Source organism: Syngnathoides biaculeatus, chromosome 4 (genome assembly GCF_019802595.1).
Source record: "Syngnathoides biaculeatus isolate LvHL_M chromosome 4, ASM1980259v1, whole genome shotgun sequence".
In the NCBI taxonomy this organism is placed as follows: domain Eukaryota; kingdom Metazoa; phylum Chordata; class Actinopteri; order Syngnathiformes; family Syngnathidae; genus Syngnathoides; species Syngnathoides biaculeatus.
In genome coordinates, this window is record NC_084643.1 from 6989652 (window position 1) to 7000237 (window position 10586).

A 10586-nucleotide genomic window follows, 5' to 3' on the forward strand; every position below is an offset into this window, starting at 1 on the left:
GAGAAAGGCGGACATCCATCCATTTTCATTGCCGCTTATCCTCATGAGGGTCACGGGGAGTGCTGGAGCCTATCCCAGCTGTCAACGGGCAGGAGGCGGGGTACACCCTGAACTGGTCGCCAGCCAATCGCAGGGCACGAAGAAACAAACACGCACTCACAATCACACTGAGGGGCAATTTAGAGTGTCCAATTAATGTTGCATGATTTGGGGATGTGGGAGGAAACCAGAGTGCTCACCCGGAAAAAAACCCACGCAGGCATGTGGAGAACATGCAAACTCCGCACGGGCGGGGCCAGGATCAAACCCAGTTCCTCAGAACTGTGAGGCCAACGCTTTAGCAGCTGATCCACCGTGCCGCCAGTAATTCAAGTGTGACAGTATTTGCTACCTTCAATGTTAGTCTGAAAAATGGGCACCCGCAGATAATTCGACTGATTGACAAGTTGTGCTGTCTGCTCGTTTTACCTCCTTTGGTTGACAAGTGTGCTCGCAGGCAAATCCAACCATTTCACAATTGTAAACGTTATTTTTGTTGTCCAAAAAGCCATTTGTCAGTCAACATTCAGAGTCCGTCGTAACCAGTGCCTACAGCTTAAGAAGAATTGTGCCAAACATATGTGCGTTCATCTGAGATGACACGCTGTGGCGACCCCGAAAGGGACAAGCCGAACGAAACTTATCGTCGGTAAATTGTGCTGCATTCAAAGTCCGTCGTGAGGAACGCGGTTCCCAAGTTAACAACCTCCATCGTTCGAAAAATACCGTCACCGGTCGCAAGTGAGGACTCCTACGTCATAAGCAGTCAAGTATCTGCACTTTTCGACAGCACGGGAACGCATCACCTGCGGTCCTCGACTCACTCGTCAACGGGGACAGTGAACAGAAGTATGCTGCTCTTTGAGTTTGGCCAGTCGCACCAGATTCAATTCTGAACTCAACGCCGCGTTATGAGCCGTCGCTGTCAGCCGGGGCGACGTCGTGACACTCTCGGATAAGATTCAAAGCCGCCGAGTCATCTCGGCGACGCATTCCGCCTCCTGCCTTTTGAGTTTACCGGGTAAGAAAAAAAATGCTAACCATGTAGCATGCTAACTTGTCAAAAGGGAGCAGAAAGAAAAAGAAAGGACAATGCGATGCTAGACGTGTTAGCATTAGCTCCCATTCAAACTAGCTATTTTGACAGAGTTTAATGTCATTTTGAGCAAAGTTATTCAGCCGTATTGCTTTGAAATAATCACCAGGGGTATAATGGCATGTGTCTTTTGAACAATGCTGACGTTGTTAGAGCGACATTTCTTTGCACTCTATGTGACCACAATGGCGAATAACCCATCATCAATTCTGCTTCGGTTTGATTCAAATGTCGTTTAATGTGGCGCCCTGCTGGGTAAACGTATTATTTTAATCATAGCTGAGATTCGAGGATTCCCCCCCTCGGCTTTCTCGTATTTCTTGCTTGCCCGCTTTGACTGCCTGCGGCTATCAGCTGCCGCTGTTTGTGTGTCGCACTTGATTGACGCTTAACACTAACCGCAATAATCGATACTGTACCGAAGTCTTAGCGGCGTTAAAACTGAGCATTATCTTGCCAAAAGCAGCAATTGTTGTGTTGGGTGTCGTTGGATTGTGCAAGTTTAGTTCAAGGATGCAGTGGATACGTACTAGCTTGACCATCAAAAGCGATTTAAAGAGAAGAAAGGGCAAAATGTGAGGATAAGCGGCAAAGAAAATGGATGGATGGATTTGTTTAACAAGGGGGATGCTGTTGAAAAAAAAATGTTCAAATGGAGAAAAAATGGACACTAAAAAAAGATACAAATCTAGTTAAATAAAAATCAAAAGGGGAACCGTTAAATAAATGGGATACATTTTCATGTAATTGTTGTTTTAATTTTTTCCACTTTGATTTTCCAACAATACTTTTTAACTTTTTTGGCTGCAGTACAGCACTTTTTTGTTTACTTCTTATGTAGTAGTACATGGAATACATTTTATTTCATATGCGCGATACATATTTAATCGGATAATTAATTCAGTAAACATTTCTTTTCCATTTTCTATCATTTTGAACCGTGTGTTAGTGTTCAGACACTAAGTAATGTTACCGTGTCTTACAATTATTTATTGTACTTTTTCCCCTCATTTTTTATGAATACTTTGCCCTGCTGAAGCATTTGTGTGTGCGTGTATGTGTGGCAATTAGTGTTAAAGGTTTTACTATCATTGTATGAAACAACAGCCCCCAAGAGAGCCATCCAGCAGCATGAAGTACTTTAAAGCTTTCTTTTATTAAATGTTGATCTTGCAGGTTTGGAGCATTAAAAATGCAACACAGCTAGCTTGTGTAGCAATGGAGGTTCCTCATTTTGCTAAAAAAATGGAAAAAAATCCTCTTATCATTGTGATTACCACAGGCAGCGAACAGCTAGGTCCAAATAGCGACTGTAAAACAAAGTGTGTCTTTGCCAGCAGCTATTAATATCCCTCAACATTTATCAGTAATATCGCAGATAAATTCCTCATGTTCCTCATAACACACTTGGCCAATAAAGCAGATTGTGATTCTAATACAGACTAAATTCTCCTTTTTTCTGTATAGCAGTATTTTAAATTTTAATTGTTTTTTTTTTGGTTTTTTTTTTAATCACTAGGCTGAGTTTATGTCTGAACAAAGTCCGTTAACGCTTTCCGCGGTGTGTTTGCAGACAAGTGATGGGTGGTCTGGTCAATGGGCGGCGTGGAGGAAGGGCTCCGCCTTTGATGATCGGTGCCCTGGTCGCGTGCATCCTGGTTCTGGGCTTCAACTACTGGGTTTCCAGCTCACGGAACCTGGAACTACAAGTACCTTCCTCCCTGTTACCTCCTCCATAGAGCGTGTACATGTCTGCGCGGCGCTCATTTCCTGTCTCCAGCTTTTGATAGCAACCAAAATGATTTTTGTTGGGCAGTGGTGATAATTTATATAAATAAATATGCATGTACCAAGAACAAAACATTAACTTTTTTTCCCAGCGATTGGCAAAACTAAAAGGCCTCCTTATGACGACTATATCTTTAAAGTTTATGACATGGTAGTTAATTATCACAGCAACAGTTATGTCTATGTAATTATGAAACCCCAGGATGATGTTGAATAATTTAATACATTCATGGGAGATTTTAAGCTAATTTGTATTTTTAGAATTGTTTTAGTTGTATTTATATATTGTAATATTAAACATTAGTATACTAAAGTCTTGGCTGGCAACCAGTTGAGGGTGTTCCCCGCCTCCTGCCCAATGACATCCGGGATTGGCTCCAGTGCTCCCGCGACCCCCGTGAGGATAAGCGGCTCAGAACATCGATGGATCGATGTACTAAGATCTAGATTTTTAAAAATTGCATTATTTCTATTACAATTATTTTGAAAAGAAATCATTATTTATTTCATTTTGAAATTCTATACATTCATATTATGATTGTATTTACTAAAATGTATACATAATCCTTTAAAAATTAAAATCTAAATCATCAAAATGAATTGGGACCAAAAAAATCTTCCATTCTAATAAATGACTCTCCACACCTCCCCATACAGGAAATAATTTATGTAGAATCACGTGATACCGGGTTTGAAATATTTTCAGCCTCGATGGAGGTTTGCGTGACGATGACGTGATCTGAATGTATTCCCGTGCGTCTCGGCCACAGACCAAGCTGTATGAGCTGGAGGGTCAAGTGCGTCGCGGGGCGGTGGAGCGCGGCGCTGCTGAGGTGAAGAAATATGAGTTCCAGGAAGAGATTCAGAGGCAGAAAGACCAGATCGGTCACATTGAAGTTCTTTATAAGAGACAGCTGGAGGGAGTCCAGAACACCTGCAGCCAGGAGAAGGTGCGATTAAAAACGTAATTGTGTGTTTAATTGTTTCGTCGCATTGAGGTGGCTAAAGTCACTTTGTGTTACTGTGTTTCGCAGGCCACGCTGCAGCAGAACGTTTCCGCCAGCATCCAAACAATCCAGGCACTAAAAGGTAGACATTCTGTTTCTTTCCTTCAAAAATGGTGGTCTCTCCAAATGGACACCATACCAATTAATTTGTCAGCGTCCAGCCACTTAAGACAAACCCCCCACCAATGTTCCCTCTAAGCTGCGCAACTGCGCATTTGCGCACTTGTCGCACACTCTCAGCGCAGAGGTAAACAGATCCAGTGCATTGAACTACAGCCTGATGTCTTTTTTTTTTTTTTTTTTTTAAACATGGCAGCACACTGCCTCTCAGAGAGTTGCTGCTCAGCCACACCAGGCCACACCCTCTACTTCCTAGTTTACTTGACCACCCCCCCCTTCCCCCCCTCCATTTTAAATGGGTACACTCATAATTTCACCGGGGTTATGTGAATAATAGAAGAAAAAGTGGTGAAACTGGATGAGATTTTCTTTTTTTTTTTTTTAATAAAAAAGGTCTGGTCTGAAGCCAAAGTGGAAAGTACAAGATGAGATGGTGTATAATGTTAAAATTCCACCTTGGCACAGCCTGATGGAGGATGAAAGCACAGACAATACATTGCCCAAAAAGCTAATTCTGTATTTTAAATCAGGGTGGCAACATAACATGAACCCTATAACTGTTTGTGATCATCATGCAGCTTTCAAAATGCATTGCGAAAGATATTCTGCATGCAATAATTCTGTTTTATACCAAGAAAAACAGACGGGGATATCATTGTGGGTTAAGCGAAATTTCAAATTTATAGTTAATAGTTGGCTTGGTATGTATTTGTATTGTAATGTATTTTGTTTGTTTGTTGACATTTTCATCGTAAGTTTGCAAAAACACAAAATTGCTCTTAAAAATGTTCTGATGGGAATGTAATCTGAAACTTTTAATGAGCCATGGAACTTCAACGGATGACATTGATTGACCACAGTGCATATGTCTGATTTTTGCTCACAGCGGTCAAAGGGGGCGCTCACGGGCTTAGTGTGTTTGTAAAAAAATTAGAGGGAACACTGCCCCCCACTCTACATAAAAAACAGTACAGTAGCTGTAATGACCTTAGTTTGTAGAAATGTCAAAGCCCTTTTAAACTCAGATACAAACCAAAACAGAAGTATACACTGAAACATGTAAAACGGTATCCATAAAAGAATGGCTAGCTTCTAATATCTCAGTTCATAGACACTTTTTTTCCACACAGGAATGTGTTAACAGTTCATAGTTCTGCATTTACCAAAATTTTTTCAAGTGTGATACTTCTTCCCGTCCTTTACCTGCCTAGCAAGAAACGGTCATGCCAAGCAATTTTTCAACTTTTGTTACAGTGTATTGTAGCGTGTTTGTGTATCGAAATTGTGGGTGTAAAGCCATTTTTTTTTTTTTTTTGCGTGCGTCGACAGGCCAGCTCGTTCAGATGAACGAGGACCTGGGGAGGCTTCAGAAGGAGCTGCAGGCTTGCCAGAGCAACGTCAACACCCTCAACGACAAACTCACATATGACATGTAAGAGAAAGGCTTGCAACGTGCTGCCCGCTGCAATTGGTGAATCATCCGTTTTGTGTAGCGCACATCCTCATTTGGGGGGCGGGTGAATGGAGGAGCAAGTCATTCCTGGACCAAAGCCACACAAAATACTTTCAATATGTTCTATTTTAAACTGGGGGAAAGCAAAATAGAGAAAAATAGGAAGGAAAGTGTTTTGGAAATTGAATCAGGAAACAATCGTGTCTTGTGTGGGTTTTTATGACAAAAAAAGAAGAAATCTTAGCACGGTTGGAGAGCGAGAGAGATGCAAGGCCCATTACAGGTTCCCGCGTCACTGCCCTTCAGGCACAGATGGGAAAGCAGCATTCAATTATATTGAAAAAATGGAGGTGGGGAGATTGAGGAAAACAAAAGATCTATTCACAAGGTTATCTCATCTTGTCCTTGAGAGAAAAGGGAGTCACCGAGACTGTGACGGAAAGGACTAAGAAACACTTTAGCTAGTACACAGTTTAGCCACGAGGTCACGCAACAACAAAGGACTCTTGAACTCATGAAATCATCACACACAAAGCAATGGGATAATATAATAAGAGTATATAGACTATATTTTGTCCCTTTTTTGTAACAAATGTATTGCAGAATTGAAGCTACAAAAATGTAAGCGATTAAAGCTCGCAGACATCAGTGAAAATGGATTCTGGGGCTTGACTTTTTTTTCAAATTTTGACCCCTCAAAATGGCTGACGTCCTGATCAGTTTCTGGCATGGGTGTTTGAGACTTTTTCCTCCATCCTCTTACAACAGACACAAAACCCTAAATTTCTTGTCGATCAATAAAACGGGTGTCGGGCATTCGAGCCTTGGAATTTGCCTCAAAATGTGCGCTTCAAACAAAAATGGCCGACTTCCTGTTGAATTTTGCCATGAATCCTTGAGTATTTTCAGTGAAAAGTCCAAAGTCTTCTGAATTTCACGATGATGGGTGAACCCGGGCAATTTGGGTTGCAGCTCATATTTACTGAATGCACATTTTTTAACACGTTTTTGCAGGAGACATTGCAACTCGCAGGTCCTGTCCCAGAAGGAGTTGTGTGACGAACGAGTGGCCGCCGCCAAACAGGAAGTCGAGAAGAAGATGGCCAAGCTCATCCTCCCCGCTGCCGCCCAGGTAACCCGACGCACCCGATCAAAGGCCGCCTTTTTTATAGGGCATCAAATGACCCGTTAAACCCCTTGACAGAAGGATCAGGCGGAGAACGATGACGTCCAAGTGAACGTGTCCCTGAAGGCGCCGGCCGACTTGAGCCACTCTTCCAACCTCACCACGGCCAAAGCCAGTGAGCTTCTTGGGTTGTACGCCAGGGACCTGCTCAAGGAACAAGGTAAAGCACATCCAGAGGGAGTTTGCAGGTTTGAAACTGTGAGCAGGATTTAAATGTAGCCTCTCGCCGTTCCTAATGGAATGAAAGTGCGTAATTGTCATAAATGGTTCCAAAGAATGCTGTCAAGCTTCCACAAAATAGCAGAGCTAGCAATGGGTTGTTTTCTCGTGACATCACCCGTTTTGCTGCCTCGGGCAAAAATAGCTGACAGCGGCCATTTTGTTTCCCTGAGCTCATCACTCGTACATTGAGTAGAAGAGCTTTTATTAAGATGTCTATTTGCGGTGCCGTGGGTTGACAACAAGGAGCGACAATCCGCAGAAAAAGTTGGCCACGAAACTTAGCTAGCGCATTAGCATTGTTTGTGCGCGTTTTGTTTGCATGATTTCTCTGCCAAGCGGATTCCTCAACTCACCCAACTTCCAAAAACTGCAGGGAAAAGTACTGTTTGAGCAACATGTTTTTGGAAGTTGGGTGAGTACAAAAGTGACTACGTGTAAACCTTTTAATTTCGCTGTCTTTGGCTGCAGTCGTGACGAGATACTGAGAGAAAAAAAATATTGTTATTCTGGCTGAAAGACTTGTTGTTGATAATCAATGCGTCATTGTGGCGTGTAATTGGATATAAATGTATGCGGAGAGAAAATGGCGGCGTGCAGTGGTGTATGGGTAATTAAGCAAAAAAAAAAAAAAAAAACGTGACGTCAGTGAAAACAAGAGCTCTGTAAACAAGTCAACAGTATCTAGCCATGGTTGCTACGTTGGTAGCATGGCTCATCCGTCGTAGAGTGTTACTATAACACTAAAGGTTATCGCTTTGAAGTTAAATTTGTTTTAGAATGGGCAGTTAATTGATAATTAAAAGATGGTAAATGTACCTGTCAAGCAGCCCCATTGCTAATTCTGCATCGCCTTTGTATCCTCCCAACTGCCCGCTGACTCCTCTCTCTGTTTGCTATTCTTATGTTCACTTGTTAGCAAACGAGGGATGAACATTTTCTTTTAAACTCCAGAGGTGGATCTTACAAAATTGTTTCAACAAAGCTCCTGAAGCCTAAGCTAACACTTGAGCGTGAGCCAGCGGGCTTGTGCGCGTGACTGCCTATGAGTGTGCCTCAACACCTCATCCATGTGTCACGCCTTTTGTCTCTGATAGGTTGTTGTTCCTTATGTGCAGTTGTTTGAAAAAAAAAAAAAAAAAAAGTTTAGTTTTGATCAAATCCATCCCACATTTCCGCATTTACATAGAATTCATACAGAATTGGGATTGTGAAGTTAAAAATTAAAATGAAAATTAGTTTTTTTTTCTTCTTCTTCTTTTGTAACCTCTCAAACGCTGCAGCAGGTGTGGACGACGCCCTCCAGTTGGACGTGACAAAAGTCGCCATTAAAAAGGCCGACACGGCCAATCCGATAAAGAGCAGCGAAACCCCTTTGAGCAAGAACCAGACAAAACCAGAGGCGGCGACCGATCATACGCAAGGTGAGACACGCTGAGCGGGTCTCGTCTCTGTCAAGTGCAACATTCTTCACTTCTCGAAGCATAGATCGAAATCTGACAATTGTCACTTGTCGCGTTTCCGCGTCTTTTTAAAGCAGTCGACCCGGCAGCGACAAACGTGTTGAATGGCCAACGAGAATCTGACAAGGTGGATGTGAAGGGGAAACCGGACAAGGTGGATAGTTACGAGCAGGCGCTGGGAGAAGACAAACAAGAACCCGGACAGGATGGAAACATAGGTGTGTGTGTTTGTGTGTGATTTGATTGTATTTGTGTAGAGCTCGTGCAGCTACGTCACCAAAGTCACGTGACTGGCCACACTGCAGGTCAAACAAAGCATTGTTCAACGCTAAACTGGTTGGAGACGACACGAAAATACGCTTCCCAGAGTTTTGTCCGATACCGTTAAACATTAAGAAGGTGATAATAAACGAAGGTACGTGGAAAAATGAGAGAAACTTGGCATAGAGGACCCGTATTTAATGCCCAAGTCGATGTTTTCGCTGATAAGAAATTGGACTGTTAACCCGCTTCCGCTTGCCTTGGACAACTGGATCTACGCATGCATCTGGTGAGTAAGTCGTCGAGATCTACACGGAAGAGTTTGAAAGCGTAGAAAAGTCTGGACGCATACAAATACTGCGTTCCTGGGTATGTTCTCAACGGGGAGACGGCTTGTGAACGCCGAAGTGTGTTCAGCTACACGTTAACATTTGCCGAAATCCATTGATCTTTTCAGCTAGAATTCAATACAAATACTTAAATAAATAACCGAGCCCTGGTTTTACACAAACTCGCATTCATTAACTATGATTGGAGGAAAAAAAAAAAAGGACAAGCGAGTCGGCTCCTCCGTAGCAAGAAGTATTTATCATGTCAAGTTGGCTCATTTGAGAACAATGCTTTCAAAAAATAAGATGGAGTCGGCTCCTCCGTACACGAAGCGTGTTGCGGCCACATGTTAAACTTTGATAAACTTCTCCGTGACAGAGATTTTTTTTTTAAAATATGCATTGTTCTCTAATGAGTCCAATGTGTATTTAAAAAAAAGAAAATAAACCGCTGGGGTCGGCTTCAGCCCGCGTACACGGAAGTGTTGTGGACACACGTTAACCTACGTAAACATCAGTGTGACTGCCCTTTTTTTTTTTTTTAACGCATTGTTCTCTAATGAGCCAATTTGGCATTATAAATACTTCTTTGTACTTTGAGATTGAGAAGAATAATTCCTACCTGAAATGACGCAATTGCTACACAGGCGTGTGTGTATTTTGGTTGGGCACTATCCATCACGTTTAATTGTCGAAATCCATCGATCTTTTCTGGTGTTTTCAGCTGGTTTTCCATAGAATGATCTCTTTGAATAATATCTGTCTCGTCTGTTGTGACAACCAACAGCACAACAAGTCTCGGGCATTGTGAATATTCTGCTCCGGTTCAATGTCCAGCGGATCCTTTTGACCGGCAATATGGCGCCGTGAAAATGGTGACGTCACGTGCACGAGCTCTATACTTGTCTGTGTCTCAAATTTCTTGAGTTTTCTTTGCATGATTCTTTTTTTATGTCACCACCACACACGAGGAAAGTGAGGCTTTTTTTTTGTCTCCCAAGTGATGGAGGAGGTGGCAGACTACAATGGCGACGACGACAATGAAGGAGAGTTTGAAGCAGACAAGCAGGCTGAACTGGCTCAGAATTAAGGTGAAAACGCACGCACACACGGGCCTGCTATTTGAATACTTGTTCAAAAAATTTATTCTTTAAAGAATTATAGTGACTCCATCTTACCGTAATGTGTTGCAGGAAAAAGCACCAATTGCAAGGTTTTTGTCAGTTGATTGTTCACCGATAGGTGAACGTTTCCAACAGCACGAACGTGTTTTTTTTTTTTACTATTGCCGATTTTTATGAGTCTTATGTGAGCTAGCGGGACACACCAAATGAAGTTAAAGCACATTAGTTTCCCCGTTCAAAAGAATGGACTGGAATCATTGAAGAATGAATTGAAACTCCTTAACACCAGCAGATCACTTTGATTTTATGTGTTTAACAGATTCTTTTTTTAAAAAATGTGTAAATACATTTTGACCTGCTGAAAAAAAAAAAAAAAGACTGGAAATCATAAAATAAAAGTGGTGTTAAACGGATTTGTTTGTCATTATGCTTTTTTTTTTTTTTGGTGACAATAGATTGGAAATTGACAAAGGGAGACAAGACTTACAGTATAAAACGTTT

The 10586-nt window shown here is 42.0% G+C and overlaps 1 protein-coding gene across 3 annotated transcripts; it reads left to right on the forward strand.

Moving 5' to 3' along the window:
• Positions 1-803: 803 nt before the first annotated feature.
• golm1 (golgi membrane protein 1) lies at positions 804-10498 on the forward strand. Of its 3 annotated transcripts, none has more exons than XM_061816722.1 (11): positions 804-1060; positions 2709-2844; positions 3694-3873; positions 3958-4012; positions 5380-5482; positions 6518-6635; positions 6708-6849; positions 8192-8332; positions 8449-8589; positions 9963-10052; positions 10155-10498. In XM_061816722.1, exons 2-10 carry the CDS (start codon positions 2716-2718, stop codon positions 10049-10051), a joined length of 1098 nt encoding a protein of 365 aa, XP_061672706.1. In that variant the 5' UTR covers positions 804-1060; positions 2709-2715; the 3' UTR covers position 10052; positions 10155-10498. The 3 variants fall into 3 exon arrangements, with proteins under 3 accessions (XP_061672706.1, XP_061672703.1, XP_061672704.1); XM_061816719.1 differs by having other exon boundaries at positions 806-1060; positions 8446-8589; XM_061816720.1 differs by having other exon boundaries at positions 807-1060; positions 8195-8332; positions 8446-8589.
• Positions 10499-10586: the final 88 nt, after the last annotated feature.

Coding starts and splice junctions, on each gene's coding strand:
- golm1 (XM_061816719.1), top strand. CDS start 2,716: ATGGGTGGTCTGGTCAATGGGCGGCGTGGAGGAAGGGCTCCGCCTTTG. Junction 5,483..6,517: donor GACAAACTCACATATGACAT/GTAAGAGAAAGG, acceptor ACGTTTTTGCAG/GAGACATTGCAACTCGCAGG. Junction 8,590..9,962: donor CGGACAGGATGGAAACATAG/GTGTGTGTGTTT, acceptor TTGTCTCCCAAG/TGATGGAGGAGGTGGCAGAC.